Here is a 19,098-nt window from a genome sequence, read left to right on the forward strand (position 1 = left end):
TCTCTACTCTCCCTCCTCTCTCTCTCTCTCTCTCTCTCTCTCAGAACATAAAACTCAAGCATCTGACCCTCTTTATCCCTCTCTGTTTCACCCACAGTCTTACTTTCTTTCAAATATGATTTTATTTTATATTTTGCATTATATGACAGTCACCAACATTCAGAAGATTCTCTCTTTCTCTCTCTTTCTCATCCATCTCTCTCTCTCTGTCACTCTCTCAACCTCTGTTTCTCCTCCAGCACACATCGTTAAAATCCTGGTGGTGTTTCTTTCCTTCGACAGAGAGTGCGTCACAGTCAGTGTCCCCTGTCTGTGTGCAGCGTGCTGTGAAAGACAAAATCCCCACAACACTGAAGTGACAGAGGATGAGGGCTCCACTGAGAGTAGAAGTAACAGGGCTCATTAAAGATAGCAGATGATTGATTGTGTGTGTGTGTTTTTATTTTTTTTATTTAGTTTACCTTTATTTAACTAGGCAAGTCAGTTAAATAATTAAATAACACATTCTTATTTTCAATGACGGCCTAGAAACAGGGGGTGAACTGCCTTGTTCAGGGGCAGAACGACAGATTTTTACCTTGTCAGCTCTGGGATTCGATCTTTCAACCTTTCGGTTACAAGTCCAACGCTTTAACCGCTAGGCTACCTGCCGCCCCTTTGTTTGTGTGTGCGTTAGTAGAATGTGGTGCCGAAATTCTTACTTGCAGCATTTTAATTTAAAGGATATTTGAGAAATTTACCAGACCATATGCATTGGGTGCGTAACGATGCTCAGAATGACATAAATCACATTTAGATTATGGTTATTCATAACAGAACATGCAACTCAAGAATGCAATGAAATTTAGAAAAGGGGAGATCTAAAGATGCAACAACTAGCATGGGTTGCTAATATGACCAGGATTGTGCCTTTGGCTACTGGACAAAGAAACAAGTTGATTTGTCACGCCCTGGCCATAGAGAGGCTATTATTCTCTATTTTGGTTAGGCCAGGGTGTGACTAGGGTGGGCATTCTAGTTTCTTTATTTCTATGTTTTCTGTTTCTATGTTTTGGCCGGGTATGGTTCTCAATCAGGGACAGCTGTCTATCGTTGTCTCTGATTGGGAATCATACTTAGGCAGCCTGTTTTTCCAACTTAGTGGTGCGTAGTTGACTGTGTTAGTGGCCTGTATAGCCCTAGTCAGCTTCACGTTTGTTTTTTGTTGTTTCTTGTTTTTGTTGGCGACATTCATAATAAAAATAAATGTACGCTCACCACGCTGCACCTTGGTCCGGTCATTTCCACCCTGACGACGATCGTGACATGATTTGAAAACATGAGAGAATTATGCTCCTGGTTTCAATGGCATATTGGTCTTATTTAACTTTGAAGAAAGGTAAGACATGCCTCATAATATAAAGTAAAATATTTAGGTTTCAAACAATTAAGTATATGTTTTCAAAATGCTAACTGCCTCCAGCTCAATACAAAGTGGTGTGTGACGCACTGAAGCCTCCCTACCGTTTCTTATATGCACTTGAATGGAGAATGGTAAGTGCACTTCAATTACCAATTGCGAAATAAAGCTATTTTTAGTAGCTCTTTTTAATCGTGGCCATAGAAACAGTTTTTAACACGCGATTGCATTTAGAATTGTTAAGCAATGATTGGGCTTATAAAAGCATATGTTTCACTCCAGCAGCAACATGAGCTGTTTGAAAAGCTGTAGCAGCAGCTCTCGCGCAAGCTGACAGATTTCTGCGGATACTGTATGCTCTGTATCTGTGTGCTGTGCTCCTGTGATAAACATAACGACTAACAAAAATAACCAAGCACCAACTTAATTCTACTAAATTATGCAAATTAACCTATAGATAAGGATGACTGGTCAAATGTATTTCCATCGACTGCTATTTCCAACAATGAATAGGATAAAATGCATTATTTTACAATGTGATTATTTTTTTCCCGGGCAATTGGCCAGTGGCAGTTTCATTTATGAGCTTTTATTTAATTTTTACAATGTAACGGAAACTCTGGTGTGTGTGTGTGCGCGCACGTGTGTTCATGCATATGCTTGCGTACGCGCACGTGAAAGGATACAACAGATGAAAGAAAATATCTGTCACACCCAGTCACATTTTTACACCAATTGCCATACAACAAAACACTATTTTCACTCTCCCATAGACACACACACTCTAGTATGCTGATTGTTTATTTTCCAACATTTACTTAGCCCTGTGTGACACTATCAAGATGTATTTGACCATCCATGGCACCTTTCCCCATGCCTTTAAAAAGACCAGTCCAAACTGTTGGTTTTTCTTGGCCACCATAACCGCAGGCCTGTATTAGCTCCACCTGATTCCCCCACACTCCTGCCTGGGAAAGCGGCCTGGAATTGGTATTCCGCTGCGGCTGCCAGTCCCTTACAGACAGGGGAAATTAGACTGACAGCCGGATAGCGTGGAGAAGCATCCGATGCTTTGTTTAAATGCCCGCTAAAGGTCACAACAGCAGCAACACAAAAATAGTTAACCTCACTGGAATGGATTGCATATTGAAAGTAGACATCCTTTAAGGACCGAGGTGATAGATGATGGCTCCCAATAACACATTTTGATATGCAGACATGCAAACACACAGGAATATAATTACATATAGTAAATACACACTTATACATACATACACACACACACACATAAACACAGAAGCATCATGAAAACAAGCATCCAACACACAAATTGTCTCTCCATAGGTAGCTGGTTATATAGAGGAATACAAACGGGGGTCCTCTAACAGATGACCAGTAGAAGTGGAGAGGCACTGCTCCCTGTTTAGCATTCTGATACAGGTACATGCTCTCATTGTGTATCTCCATATCCTACCATCCATGCTGCTCTCTCAAACTGTTCCCCCCTCACCCCCTCCCCCCTGCTGCCCATAATAGAAATCATCCAGCCTTTGTGTTCTACTGGCCCTGTCATAATGTAAAAATGAAATTCCTGACTACTGATGGATTCGCTGGTTCAACACGGACAGGACATATCCTGCTGAGAACATGTAATCAAACAGGGTCTGGTCCACCCTCAACATCTGTGGCATCCAGTACTTCACTGCTCGGTAACCAGTAATCACACACACATACAAAAATACAAATACAAAAATCCACATACATGCATGACAGATGCATGCACACATCTTCTGACAGACACACACACACACACACACACATTATACACACACAGACCTGCCCTTAAATATGGCTGTGCTTAATGGAATGTTTCCCAGGCAGACACTCAGACTGTCTGTTCCTTTCAGAGGAACAGTCAGTCAATATTACATGTAATGAGAGAGATTACCATGCTATACGGCAAGTGTCTTACATATAACTGAGACAGAGGACAGACCGACAACAGACTGTGTCTGCATCTCTAATGGGACCCTATTCCCTATATTGCATTACTTTTGACCACGACCTTGATCAAAAGTAGTGCACTATATAGTGAATAGGGTGCCATTTGGGAGACACAAAGTTGGATATTGTTATTGGTTTGCTTTTATGGATATTGTTATGTCGATGCTTTTCTTCTTCTTTTTCTTCTTTTTTTTTTACATTCAATTCACTGTCTTTGTCCTTCCCCTCCCTCTTTCTGTCTACAGTACAGTACACCATAGCATAGTTGTTACAGAAGGCTAATGATAATGTTGCCAGAGCTGGAGAATTGATTGGAACAATATTGATGCACTCAGATAGCCTATACTACAGATTGTATGACTATAAACAACAACACTGAACTGTAACCATGCCAACCAGACCTGAGCCCTAGTTATCATACTGCCAGAGAAAGAGAGCATATGTGACCAACCGGCTGAAATCGGTCTTATGTAGCCAATTTCTTTTTACATTGGATAAAAGTAGAGACTCAGAGCTACAAAATGTTATCATACACTGCATGTTTGAGGAACAATGGGAAAGTAATTCGGCTCTGAAAGTTGATAAACTTTTAAACTCACTTTTGAGAAAATGGCCTTTGAAAGTTTTGGTACCTACTGGAGAGCTCTCCTTTGTCAACACCCATTCAGCATTATTCACACCCTCTTAAGCCAGACCCACCCATCTCATGTGCTAAACAGTAGGTAGTGTAGTAAAGATTAAGACTAAAAGTGGTAAAAGTAGTAGCCTACAATAAGGAAAAATTCCAGGTAAACAGAAAGTGTCCAGATAAAAATATTTTATAAATATTAGATGACACTTACCCAGACACACTTGTCTAAATTGATGGGTCATGTGAAATCAAATCAAATCAAGTTTATTTTATATAGCCCTTCGTACATCAGCTAACGTATCTCGAAGTGCTGTACAGAAACCCAGCCTAAAACCCCAAACAGCAAGCAATGCAGGTGTAGAAGCACGGTGGCTAGGAAAAAACTCCCTAGAAAGGCCAAAACCGCTAGGAGAAACCTAGAGAGAGGACCAGGCTATGAGGGGTGCCTTCTTCTCTTCTGGCTGTGCCGGGTGGAGATTATAACAGAACATGGCCAAGATGTTCAAATTGTTCATAAATGACCAGCATGGTCAAATAATAATCAGGAGTAAATGTCAGTTGGCTTTTCATAGCCGATCATTAAGAGTATCTCTACCGCTCCTGCGGTCTCTAGAGAAGTGAAAACAGCAGGTCTGGGACAGGTAGCACGTCCGGTGGACAGGTCAGGTTCCATAGCCGCGGCAGAAATTGAAACTGGAACAGCAGCAAGGCCAGGTGGACTGGGGACAGCAAGGAGTCATCATGCCCGGTAGTCCTGACGCATGGTCCTAGGCTTCAGGTCCTCCGAGAGAGAGAAAGAAAGAGAGGGAGAGAATTAGAGAGAGCATACTTAAATTCACACAGGACACCGGATAAGACAGAGAGAATACTCCAGATATAACCAACTGACCCTAGCCCCCCACACATAAACTACTGCAGCATAATACTGGAGCTGAGACAGGAGGGGTCAGGAGACACTGTGCGCCCATCCGATGATACCCCGACAGGGCCAACAGGAAGGATATAACCCCCCACTTTGCCAAAGCACAGCCCCCGCACCACTAGAGGATATCTTCAACCACCAACTTACAATCCTGAGACAAGGCCGAGTATAGCCCACAAAGATCTCCACCAACAGCACAAACAAGGGGCACCAACCCAGACAGGAAGATCACTCAGTAACTCACAACCACTTCCAGTGACGCACCCCTCCTAGGGACGCGCATGAAGAGCACCAGTAAGCCAGTGACTCAGCCCCTGTAATAGGGTTAGAGGCAGAGAATCCAAGTGGAGAGAGGGAACCGGCCAGGCAGAGACAGCAAGGGTAGTTCGTTGCTCCAAGCCTTTCCGTTCACCTTCCACTCCTGGGCCAGACTACACTCAACATATGACATACTGAAGAGGTAAGTCTTCAGTAAAGACTTAAAGGTTGAGACCGGAGTCTGCGTCTCTCACATGGTAGGCAGACCATTCCATAAAATGGAGATCATAGGAGAAAGCCCTGCCTCCAGCTGTTTGCTTAGAAATTCTAAGGACAATTAGGAGGCCTGCGTCTTGTGACCGTAGCGTACGTGTAGGTATGTTCGCAGGACCAACTCGGAAAGATAGGTAGGAGCAAGCCCATGTAACGCTTTATAGGTTAACAGTTTAAAACCTTGAAATCAGCCTTGCCTTAACAGGAAGCCAGTGTAGGGAAGGTAGCACTGGAGTAATTATCAAATTTCTTGGTTCTAAGTCAGGATTCTAGCAGCCCGTATTTAGCACTAACTGAAGTTTATTTAGTGCTTTATCCGGGTAGCCGGAAAGTAGAGCATTGCAGTAGTCTAACCTAGAAGTAACAAAAGCATGGATACATTTTTCTGCATCATTTTTGGACAGAAAGTTTCTGATTTTTGCAATGTTACGTAGATGGAAAAAAGCTGTCCTTGAAACAGTCTTGATATGTTCGTCAAATGAGAGATCAGGGTCCAGAGTAACGCCGAGGTTCTTCACAGTTTTATTTGAGACGACTGTACAACCATCAAGATTAATTGTCAGATTTAACAGAAGATCTCTTTGTTTCTTGGGACCTAGAACAAGCATCTCTGTTTTGTCCGAGTTTAAAAGTAGACATTTTCAGCCATCCACTTCCTTATGTCTGAAACACAGGCTTCTAGCGAGGGCAATTTTGGGGCTTCACCATGTTTCATTGAAATGTACAGCTGTGTCATCCGCATAGCAGTGAAAGTTAACATTATGTTTTCGAATGACATCCCCAAGAGGTAAAATATATAGTGAAAACAATAGTGGTCCTAAAACGGAACCTTGAGGAACACCGAAATGTACAGTTGATTTGTCAGAGGACAAACCATTCACAGAGACAAACTGATATCTTTCCGACAGATAAGATCTAAACCAGGCCAGAACTTGTCCGTGTAGACCAATTTGGGTTTCCAGTCTCTCCAAAAGAATGTTGTGATCGATGGTATCAAAGGCAGCACTAAGGTCTAGTAGCACGAGGACAGATGCAGAGCCTCGGTCTGACGCCATTAAAAGGTAATTTACCATCTTCACAAGTGCAGTCTCAGTGCTATGATGGGGTCTAAAACCAGACTGAAGCATTTCATATACATTGTTTGTCTTCAGGAAGGCAGTGAGTTGCTGCACAACAGCTTTTTCTAAATTTTTGAGAGGAATGGAAGATTCGATATAGGCCGATTAGTTTTTTATATTTTCTGGGTCAAGGTTTGGCTTTTCAAGAGAGGCTTTATTACTGCCACTTTTAGTGAGTTTGGTACACATCCGGTGGATAGAGAGCCGTTTATTATGTTCAACATAGGAGGGCCAAGCACATGAAGCAGCTCTTTCAGTAGTTTAGTTGGAATAGGATCCAGTATGCAGCTTGAAGGTTTAGAGGCCATGATTATTTTCATCATTGTGTCAAGAGATATAGTACTAAAACACTTAAGTGTCTCTCTTGATCCTAGGTCCTGGCAGAGTTGTGCAGACTCATGACAGCTAAGCTTTGGAGGAATACGCAGATTTAAAGAGGAGTCCGTAATTTGCTTTCTAATGATCATGATCTTTTCCTCAAAGAAGTTCATGAATTTATTACTGCTGAAGTGAAAGCCATCCTCACTTGGGGAATGCTGCTTTTTAGTTAGCTTTGCAACAGTATCAAAAATAAATTTTGGATTGTTCTTATTTTCCTCAATTAAGTTGGAAAAGTAGGATGATCGAGCAGCAGTGAGGACTCTTCGATACTGCACGGTACTGTCTTTCCAAAGAAATGCTATAACCCCCAGCCACATCCAGTGGTGAAAAAAGTACTAAATTGTCATACTTGAGTAAAAGTAAAGATACCTTAATAGAAAATGACTCAAGTAAAAGTCACCTAGTAAAATACTACTTGAGTAAAAGTCTTAAAGTGTTTGGTTTTAAAAAGTAAGTATCACAAGTACATGGAATTGCTAAAATGTACTTATGTATCAAAAGTAAAAGTATAAACCATCATTTCAAATTCCTTATATTATGCAATCATTTACAAATGAAGCATTTGTGTTTAGAGAGTCCACCAGATCAGATGCAGTAGGGATGTTCTCTTGATAAGTGTGTGAATTGGACAATTTTCCTGTCAAAATGTAACGAGTACTTTTGGGTGTCAGGGAAAATGTATGGAGTAAAAAGTACATTAAAAAAAATGTCTTTCGGAATGTAGTGAAGTAAAAGTTGCCAAAAATATTCATTGTAAAGTACAGCCAAATGACTACTTGCATAGTAGCAATATCAGAAATAGATAGTGTAACTATGCTCCTGGTAACAATTTAATTACGCTTTTTTGCCAACGTTTACTGACACCGGCCATATTCAACCGGTGTTGAGTGTTGGTAAATTCATCAGTTGTTCTGCGCTCTGGTACACTCAGACAAGAGTGCTCTGAAACAGTTGTTGCAGTGACGTTCTATTGAAATGGATACTTACATAGATGAGTCTTTTTTTAAATTTTACTATGCGATACATTAAAAAAAAGCCGCATTAGACAGGATTACCCACACAAACTGACCAGCTCAAATAGACAGAAGTGTGCTATATGGCAGACCAATCCAAACTCATCTCTCGGCTTGTCCAGCCCACTCATTATCTCAGCCAATCATGGGTAGCAGGAAGTTTGCTGGCTTTTTCTGTGGCTTAACCAACTAAGCTCGTTATTTAACAATTTTATTTGTATTTACAGATGGCATGCAAGTTTGTTATTAAGGCACATGAAAGTTCACGTGTTCGAGAAGGCATTTCTGCCCCAAAAAACATTTTGATAAAAAAAAGTTTCTGTTCAAACGGTTCTCCTGTGAGGTAGTGAATCGTGACATACGCCTAGTTTCCTGAAACGGGTAACATATTGTCAAGCTATTACAGACATATAGAATGAAAGGAAATAGAAGAAAAGGGATTACAACTCTTGCTAAAATAAGGGGGATGGAACAAATACAAGTAGAATGAACAGTTGAGTTGGATGAAGAGAAAATACATTGGGCTCAACATGTCTTGGAAATGACACATTTCCCTTGTAGTCTATCTGTCTCTCTCTTTTCTCTTCATCACTCTTTCTCTTGCCCTCCCTCCCTCCCTCCCTCCCTCCCTCCCTCTTTATTCCAGAGAGGCTCCTGTGAAGTTCAACATAAATGTATAATTAAACAGAAGGAGTGGTCACTTGTCTCTCTAAGAATTATATTATTTATGTGATCTGCTACTACTATGCCATGTCTCTTAGAGACTATCCTTTATTTCCATGTTCTCTGATACAACCATATATATCACAGGGGAAATACAAGTTTCCTCCTTCCATCTACAGGTCTACAGAGCAAATAATGCTTGTACAGTGGGGGGACAAAACAAACACATCCATCCAAACATACAGGGTTAAAGGTGATGAGTAACTAGGTCCATCTGGGCTGTAGTGTAGTTGTTAACAGTTTCCCTCACTGACCTCTCTCTCTCAGCTCCTGGGGTTGGTGTGTTGATTGGTCATCACCATCGGTCACAATCCCTGGATCACTACAAGCTCAACCTAATTACCTGACAATGTGTGTGTCCAAGGCCTTCCTCTGGGACACACAGAACAAGCCAATACCACATACTCTCCTATTAGACCATGTAACAGCATTGATTCACAGAGAACGTTACTAGTTCATTGTTATATAATTGGATTCTCTCTCCCTCTCCCTCTCTCTAACTCTTTCTACCTACCTACCTACCTACCTACCTACCTACCTACCTAACCTTACCTACCTACCTACCTACCTACCTACCTAACCTACCTACCTACCTACCTACCTACCTACCTACCTACCTACCTACCTCCCTACCTACCTACCTACCTACCTACCTACCTACCTACCTACCTACTACCTACCTACCTACCTATCTCTCTCTCTCCTCTCTCTCTCTCTCTCTCTCTCTCTCTCTCTCTCTCTCTCTCTCTCTCTCTCCCCCTCTCCCTCTCACTCTCTAGCTGACGGTATCCAGAGCCACCCAGAGGTGTTCCTGGAGGCAGAGCCCAGTCCTGGTGCCCCGACCGTGCCCCCTTCCCCTGAAACAGACAGTGGGAGGAGAGGTGGCGCAGGGCCAGTGTGTCCAGCATGGACAGTGAGACGTCTGTCTGCTCTGTGGGCCGGATGAGTAGTATCATCACCAACAGTGAGTGGAGAGAGAACAAAGAGAGACAGGCAGAGAGGGAGAGAAAGGCAAGAGATAGAGGGCACGGGAGAAGATAGAGAGAGAGAAAAGAGGTGGAGAGAGAACAAGAGGGAAAGAGAGAGAAAAGATGCATAGAGAGAGAGAGGAAGGGGTGGAGACTGCTCATTAGCAATCAGAACAAAAGGTCACATTCGGGCTACGCTTTGTACATTATTAATCAATTATCTACAGTGGGTAGATATAGAGACCAGACTCATGAGACCCAACTTTGCCTCTCCAGATTTTACCTCACATTAACCTACTTCTATTGCTAATCTAATATTGTGGTGGCTAAAAGACCAGATGAATAATACCAATTAGTACCCACAAATCACTTTAAATAACTCCAAGAAAAACCTTATCTTGATATGCATGTGTTAATTATCTCCCTTCTGTGTGTTTCTCTCTCTCTCTCTCTCTCTCTCTCTCTCTCTCTCTCTCTCTCTCTCTCTCTCTCTCTCTCTCTCTCTCTCTCTCTCTTCTCTCTCTCTCTCTCTCTCTCTCTCTCTCTCTCTCTCTCTCCTCTCTCTCTCTGCGCGTCTGCCTCAGTTCCAGAATAGCTGTGGGGCTCTAAGAGGTTGGACTATTCTCTGTACTGTCCAGACGTCCTGACCTCCTTCCCCACTGTGGCACTGCCTCATCTCTTCCATGCCTCCTACTGGGAGTCCACTGATGTAGCTGCGTTTGTGCTCCGACAGGTAACTATATGTATGTGTGTCTGTGTCCTGACTATTGAGACTGGAATTCGGATCATGTATACTATTATTTGTGCTGTGGATTGTGGTTATGTGTGCTTGCATGCATATGAGCAGCAGGTAGCCTATCTGTTAAAAGATTTGGCCTGTAACCGAAAGGTTGCTGTTTTGAATCCCCGAGCTGACAAGGTGAAAAATCTGTCGATGTGCCCTTGAGCAAGGCACTTGACCCTAATTGCTCCTGTAAGTCACTCTGGATAAGAGCATCTGCTAAATTACTAAAATGTCAAATGTAACTAGGTGTTTGTGTGCGCTTGTATTATGTGTATGTAGGAGGTGTGTGTGCATCTGCTCGTGGTGTCCTCAGACCCTCACAGAGTGATTAAAACTAGCCAGGGTGTCATGACCTATTAAAACCCATCCTGACCACTGACAGCCTTTTAACTTGGTAATTAGAGAGCAATGAGAAGAGACCAGAGCAGCCACCCAGTACAGTAAGTGTCTAAAATGGCACCTTATTCCCTATATAGTCCACTACGTCTCTTATGACCAAAAATAACTTCTGGACATCAGGACTGCGATTACTCACCGCGGACTGGCAGAATCCTTTTTTGCCTTTAACGAGTCTGACGAGCCCGACGCGAACGATATACTGCTTTATCGGGAACAGGCCCAGATCCCCGTGATTTGCGTGAAGAGGAGGCGGAGAAAAAGGGGCAGTAGGGCAGGCTGCCTTCTGAGAATTCGTAGCCGATCGAATAAACCCCTACTTCCTTCCATTCTGCTAGCAAACGTGCCATTTTTGGAGAATAAAATCGATGACCTACGCACAGATTAAACTACCAACGGGACATTCAAAACTTTAATATCTTATGCTTCACGAAGTCGTGGCTGAACGACGACACTATCAACATACAGCTGGCTGGTTATACTTCCTGTAGCACTAATTCCAAAAAGTTTAATAAGAGAGAGAATAAGAGCACCTCCTCCCAGCTGCCCACTGTAATTGATAGAAAACACTGTCACCACCGATAAATCTATATTTCAATTTTTTTTAAATCACGGCTGGCCGTGCTTTCCACCTGGCTACCCCTACCCCGGCCAACACCTCAGCACCCCTGCGGCAACTTGCCCAACCCCCCCCTGCTTCTCCTTCACCCAAATCCAAACAGCTGATGTTCTGAAAGAGCTGCAAAATCTGGATCCCTACAAATCAGCTGGGCTAGACAATCTGGACCCTCTCTTTCTAAAATGATCTGCCGAAATTGTTGCAACACCTATTACTAGCCTGTTCAACCTCTCTTTCGTATCGTCTGAGATCCCCAAAGATTGGAAAGCTGCCGCGGTCATCCCCTTCTTCAAAGGGGGTGACACCTTAGACCCAAACTGTTATAGACCTATATCCATCCTGCCCTGCCTTTCTAAAATCTTCGAAAGCCAAGTTAATAAACAGATCACCGACCATTTCGAATCCCACCGTACCTCAGCCCCACTTTAGGTCCTAAACGATATCATAAACCGCCAGACAGTACTCTGCAGCCGTCTTCATTTACCTGGCCAAGGCTTTCGACTCCGTCAATCACCGTATTCTTATCGGCAGACTCAAAAGCCTTCGTTTCTCAAATAACTGCCTCGCCTGGTTCACTAACTACTTCTCAGATAGAGTTCAGTGTGTCAAATTGGAGGGCCTGTTGTCCAGACCTCTTGCAGTCTCTATGGGAGTGCCACAGGGTTCAATTCTCGGGCCGACTCTTTTCTCTGTATATATCAATGATGTCGCTCTTGCTGCGGGTGACTCTTTGATCCACCTCTACGCAGACAACACCATTTTGTATACATCTGGCCCTTCTTTGGACACTGTGTTAACAAACCTCCAAACGAGCTTCAATGGCATACAACACTCCTTCCGTGGCCTCCAACTGCTCTTAGATGCTAGTAAAACTAAATGCATGCTCTTCAACCGATCGCTGCCCGCACCCGCCCGACTAGCGTCACTACTCTGGACGGTTCTGACTTAGAATATGTGGACAACTATAAATACCTAGGTGTCTGGCTAGACTGTAAACTCTCCTTTCAGACTCATATTAAGCATCTCTAATCCAAAATTAAATCTAGAATCGGCTTTCTATTTCACAACAAAGCATCCTTCACTCATGCTGCCAAACATACCCTCGTAAAACTGACTATCCTACCAATCCTTGTCTTCGGCGATGTCATTTACAAAATAGCCTCCAACACTCTACTCAGCAAATTGGATGTAGTCTATCACAGTGCCATCCGWTTTGTCACCAAAGCCCCATATACTACCCACCACTGCGACCTGTATGCTCTCGTTGCCTGGTCCTCGCTACATATTCATCGCCAAACCCACTGGCTCCAGGTCATCTATAAGTCTTTGCTAGGTAAAGCTCCACCTTATCTCAGCTCACTGGTCACCATAGCAACACCCACCCGTAGCACGCGCTCCAGCAGGTATATTTCACTGGTCATCCCCAAAGCCAACACCACATTTGTCTGCCTTTCCTTCCAGTTCTCTGCTGCCAATGACTGGAACAAATTGCAAAAATCACTGAAGTTGGAGACCTATATCTCCCTCACTAACTTTAAGCGTCAGCTGTCAGAGCAGCTTCTGCAGCTGTACACAGCCCATCTTTAAATAGCCCATCCAACCAACTACCTACCTCATCCCCATATTTGTTTTTGTCTTTCTGCTCTTTTGCACACAGTATTTCGACTGGCACATCCTCATCTGCACAGCTATCACTCCAGTGTTAATTGCTAAATTGTAATTACTTTGCCACTATGGCCTATTTATTGCCTTACCTCCTTACTTCATTTGCACACACTGTATACATATTTTTCTATTGTGTTATTGACTGTACGTTTGTTTATCCCATGTGTAACTCTGTGTTGTTGTTTTTGTCGCACTGCTTTGCTTTATCTTGGCCAGGTCGCAGTTGTAAATGGCCTACCTGGTTAAATAAAGGTTAAAAAAAATAAAAAATGGTTTGCACAAACTTACTCCCAGTGGTTCACACAAACTTACTGCCCTTTTCATTTACTTACTGTACCATACTTAACGCCTAGTCAAGTTTGAATTAAGTAAAATCAATGACCTATTCTTATCATTGCTGTGTAATAAGAGGTTGAACCTTAAACTAGGATCTCGTTAATGCAGTCATGGAGTTAAACTCCTTCTCTCATTGCGACCTGTCCTGTCCTCTCCTCTCCTCTTTGAAAACACATCATTAGCCTGGCTGTTTCATTAGCCTGGCAGCACATTGATTAGGCTAAAGACAGGTTATTTTCTCTCAACTTCTGAGATGAAATGTACATGTGGTCCACTTCATAACGAATCATCCAAAGGCTAGCCTGTTAATAAGCCTGAATCTTCCTCTTGACAAATGAGCTCCTATTAGCAGCTGTGACAGTGTACGACTCAAGATAATGACAGTCCTAGTTTCATTCTCTGTCAAGTATGTTCGAGCACCAGAGGATGAATATTCCATGTAATTGTTTTGTCTAGTGTATGTATGCCACTCCACTGAGAAATGTGCATCAGGTGCCTAAATGTAAACTAGGGATTCTGTTTGAGAAGTGCCATCATACTGAGTGGACTAAGCAGGCGGTGGATTAATGAACCGTGTGTGTGTGTCCATGCTTGTGTGTGTTCATGCAGCTCATGCGATGCGACAGTGTGAAGACCCAGGAAGCTGACAGCAAGGACTCAGCCCCCTTCTCTCCATCTAGCCCACGGGAGAAGTGGCTTCGCAGGAGGACGCCTGTCAAACTGAGGGTGAGGAAACCAACATGAGTTATTCATGGAAGATAAAGGACAGTTCAGTAGGAAGTGTCAATATCACCTTTATCCCCACACTGGATTCAATGGCTATGTCCTAAATGGCACCCTATTCACTATATAGTGTACAGTACTGCTTTTGACCTGGGATAAAAGAAGTGCGCTATATAGAGAATAGGGTGCCATTTCAAATCAAATCAAACTTTATTTGTCACATGCACTGAATACGACAGGTGTAGACTTTACTGTGAAATGCTTACTTACAAGCCCTTAACCAACAGTGCAGTTCAATTAATAGAGTTAAGAAAATATTTACTAAATAAACTAAAGTTGAAAAAATCGAATCAAATTAAAAAGTAACAGAAGATTACCTAACAATAACGAGGCTATATACGGGGGTACCGGTACCGAGTCGGGTGTACAGGTTAGTCGAGGTAATTTGTAAAGTGACTATGCATAGATATTAAACAGTGAGTAGCAGCAGTGTAAAAACAAAGGGGGAGGGGATCAATGTAAATAGTCCGGGTGGCCATTTGATTAATTATTCTGTTGTCTTATGGCTTGGGGGTAGAAGCTGTTAAGGAGCCTTATGGTCCTAGACTTGGCACTCCGGTACCGCTTGCCATGCGGTAGCAGAGAGAACAGTCTATGACTTGGGTGACTGGAGTCTTTGACAATTTTTATGGCCTTCCTCTGACACCGCCTAGTACAGGGGTGGGCAACTCCAGTCCTCAAGGGCCTGATTGGGGTCACACTTTTTCTCCATCCCTACCAAACACAGCCGGTTAATCAAATTGCATTCTAAACTGAAGATCATGATTCGGTGATTATTGGAGTCAGGTGTGTTAGGTGTCACAGTTTTGCCCCAGCTATCAGGCCCTCGAGGACTGGAATTTCCCACCCCTGGCCTTGTATATAGGTCCTGGATGTCAGGAAGTTTGGCCCCAGTGATGTACTGGGGACCCATGCCAAATCTTTGTCTCCTGAGGGGGAAAAGGTGTTGTCGTGCCCTCTTCACAATTGTCTTGGTGTTTTTGAACCATGATAGTTTGTTGGTGATGTGGACACCAAGGAACTTGAAACTCACGACCCGCTCCAATTCAGCCCCATCGATGTTAGTGGGGGCTAGTTCGGACCTCCTTTTCCTATAGTCCACGATCAGCTCCTTTGTCTTGCTCACATTGTGGGAGAGGTTGTTGTCCTGGCACCACACGGCCAGGTCTCTGACCCCCTTCCCTTTAGGCTCTCTCATCGTTGTCGGTCATCAGGCCTACCATTGTTGTGTCGTCAGCAAACTTAATGATGGTGTTGGAGTCGTGGTTGGCCACGCAGTCGTGGGTGAACAGGGAGTGCAGGAGGAGACTAAGCATGCACCCCTGAGGGGCCCCAGTGTTGAGGATCAGCACGACAGATGTGTTGTTGCCTACCTTTACCACCTTGGGGCGGCCTGTCAGGAAGTCCAGGATCCAGTTGCAGAGGGAGGTGTTTAGTCCCAGGGTCCTTAGCTTAGTGATGAGCTTCGTGGGTACTATGGGGTTGAACGCTGAGCTGTAGTCAATGAACAGTATTCTCACATAGGTGTTCCTTTTGTCCAGGTGGGAAAGGGAAGTAGGGTATGCGATTGAGATTGCGTCACCTGTGGATCTGTTGGGGCAGTATGCGAATTGGAGTGGGTTTAGGGTTTCCGGCATGATGGTGTTGATGTGAGTCATGACCAGCCTTTCAAAGCACTTCATGGCTAACGTGAGTGCTACGGGGCGGTAATTATTTAGGCAGGTTACTTTCGCTTTCTTGGGCACAAGGACTATAGTGGTCTGTTTGAAAGTATTACAGACTTGGCAGGGAGAGGTTGAAAATGTCAGTGAAGACACTTTCCAGTTGGTCCGCGCATACTTTGAGTACAGGTCCTGGTAATGCATCTGGCCCGGCGGCTTTGTGAATGTTGACCTGCTTAGAGGATTTGCTCACATCGGCTACGGAGAACGTGATCACGCAGTCGTCCAGAACAGCTGGTGCTCTCATGCGTGCTTCAGTGTTGCTTGCCACGAAGCGAGCATAAAAGGCATTTAGCTCATCTGGTAGGCTAGCGTCACTGAGCAGCTCGCCGCTGGGTTTCCCTTTGTAGTCTGTAATAGTTTTCAAACCCTGCCACATTCAATGAGCGTCAGAGTTGTTGTAGTAGGATTCAACTTTAGTCCTGTATTGACGCTTTGCCTGTTTGATGGTTCATCACAGGGCATAGCGGGATTTCTTATAAGTGTCCGAATTAGTGTCCCGCTCCTTGAAAGCGGCAGCTCTACCCTTTAGCTCAGTGCGGATGTTGCCTGTAATCCATGGCTTCTGGTTGGGGTATGTACGTATGGTCACTGTGGGGACGACGTCATTGTTGCACTTATTGATGAAGCCAGAGACTGATGTGGTGTACTCTTCAATGCCATCGGAAGAATCACGGAACATATTTCAGTCTGTGCTAGCAAAACAGTCCTGTGGCTTAGCATCTGCGTCACCTGACCACTTCTTTATTGACCGAGTCACTGGTGCTTCCTGCTTTAGTTTTTGCTTGTAAGCAGGAATCAGGAGGATATAATTATGGTCAGATTTGCCAAATAGAGGGTGAGGGAGAGAATTGTACGCGTCTCTGTGTGTGGAGTAAAGGTGGTCTAGATTTTTTTCCCCTCTGGTTGCACTTTTAACATGCTGGTAGAAATGAGGTAAAACGGATTTAAGTTTCCCTGCATTAAAGTCCTCGGCCTCTAGGAGTGCCACTTCTGGATGAGCAGTTTCTTGTTTGCTTATGGCCTTATACAGCTCGTTGAGTGCGTTCTTAGTCCCAGCATCGGTTTGTGGTGGTAAATAATATAGATGAGAACTCTCTTGGTAGATAGTGTGGTCTACAGCTTATCATAAGGTACTCTACCTCAGGCGAGCAATATCTTGAGACTTCTTTAATATTAGACATTGCACACCAGCTGTTATTGACAAATAGACACACTCCCCCACCCCTGGTCTTACCAGACGTAGCTGCTCTGTCCTGCCGATGCATGGAGAAGCCAGCCAGTTCTATATTATCCATGTTGTCGTTTAGCCAAGTCTCGTGAAACATAAGATATTACAGTTTTTAATGTCCCGTTGGTAGGATAGTCTTAATCGTAGATCGTCCAGTTTGTTTTCCAATGATTGCACGTTGGCCAATAATACAGAGGGTAGTGGTGGTTTACCTACTCGTCTGCGAATTCTTACAAGGCACCGCCCTCCTCCCCATTTTTCTCTGTCTTTTCTTCACGCGGATGACAGGGATTTTGGCCTTGTCTCGACAAAGCAGTACATCCTTTGCGTCGGACTCGTTACATAATTTTTTTTTGTCCAGTTCACGGTGAGTTATCGCCGTTCTGATATCCAGAAGCTCTTTTCTGTCATAAGAGACGGTAGCAGCAACATTATGTACAAAATTAGTTACAAACAATATGAAAAAACGAACAAAATAGCACAGTTGGTTAGGTGCCCATAAAACGGCAGCCATTCCTCCTGCGCCTTTATCAATATATGGACAGACCCTACTCTATGTACTGTAGAAAGACACAGATTATATTCTGTTCAATCCCTGTGTGAAGAAATTCCAATAAATGTTTAATAATCTTTAGCTGAAATCTGCTTGAGACTTTCAAACGTTTTCTAATTGAATCTCAGTCAGAAACAAAGGGATAAGGACGTGTGCGCATACACACACACACACACACACACACACACACACACACACACACACACACACACACACACACACACCACACACACACACACCACCACACCACACACCACACACACACACACACACACACACACACACACACACACACACACACACACACACACACACACACACACAACACACAACACACACACTCTTACCATCACTTCTCACAACATCTTTTCACAGTTTTAATCATTCTGCCTCAATAGCATTGGTCTCTTTTAGTGAACCAAGAAATACACCAACACTGAATGGCGAAGAGCTTCTGAATCTTGTGAAATTGTTGCTTGTGTGTCAGTGTGTGGGCTGAGTCCTGAATGTCAGAAAAAAGATGCTAGACACAACCACAATTAACTGATACTCCAGCATAAAGACAATATGACTACTGCCAGGCTGAAAAGTCAGCCCAGTCTATTTCTGAGCCATCTTTATTCACAGTATGCTCAAAGGAAATAATGAATAACAATGGGCTTTTGTCCAGTTATATTATGTACTGCGTGGCCAACTGGAACATATCTACATTTAAGGAAACCGCATAGGTTTATTTTGGACGTCTTTACATGCTCTGCTCCAGCCTCAACCTGTGATCTGTCTCTTGTGTAAGTGGTAGATGAAGGACAGCTGGAGAGAAGCAGCTTGAGAATATGACCTGAATATGATATCTGGATAGCTGTATTGCTATACACTCTCCTGGTGCCCTGTATAGACTTTATCTGGGCTCTGCCAGCTCATCCAGGGATAGTGATACCATTCAGAGGGCCTGCCTGGTGTCGTGATGCTGTGACTTCAGTTCACTCTCTAGTAAGGGCTCTTTGTCCTGATGGATTGGGGCCACGCTGTCTGTGCTGTTTCCTGAGCACCATTGTGACCAGTAAAACGGGGCTCTGCCTCTCCAAAGTCTCCATCTCCTCCTCTCAGTGTGTGTTGGAGGCAAGGTGAATCACCACTCACCAGTGTGATAGTGATATGTTCTGCTATTTTCCCATAAGACAGGCATTCATGCAGAGAGATTCAGCAGTGACCTGTAGCAGAGGAATGTGGTTACTGGCCTGATATGGCCTTTCAGCCGTTCACAGCAGTAGACAGTGCTGCAAATGTGCCAGTGTGTAAAACTCTGTGCGCGACAGTTAT

The 19,098-nt window shown here is 43.7% G+C and overlaps 1 protein-coding gene across 1 annotated transcript in view; it reads left to right on the forward strand.

Moving 5' to 3' along the window:
* The window catches only part of LOC111982690 (membrane-associated phosphatidylinositol transfer protein 3), a 139,243-nt gene that overhangs the window by 110,342 nt on the left and 9,803 nt on the right, over nucleotides 1–19,098 (forward strand). Inside the window, 4 exon segments of the mRNA XM_070434150.1 lie at nucleotides 9,502–9,606; nucleotides 9,609–9,686; nucleotides 10,275–10,423; nucleotides 14,100–14,216. Of these exon segments, the coding sequence (XP_070290251.1) occupies nucleotides 9,502–9,606; nucleotides 9,609–9,686; nucleotides 10,275–10,423; nucleotides 14,100–14,216 (449 nt within the window).

Source organism: Salvelinus sp. IW2-2015, linkage group LG22 (assembly GCF_002910315.2).
Source record: "Salvelinus sp. IW2-2015 linkage group LG22, ASM291031v2, whole genome shotgun sequence".
Taxonomy (NCBI): Eukaryota; Metazoa; Chordata; class Actinopteri; order Salmoniformes; family Salmonidae; genus Salvelinus; species Salvelinus sp. IW2-2015.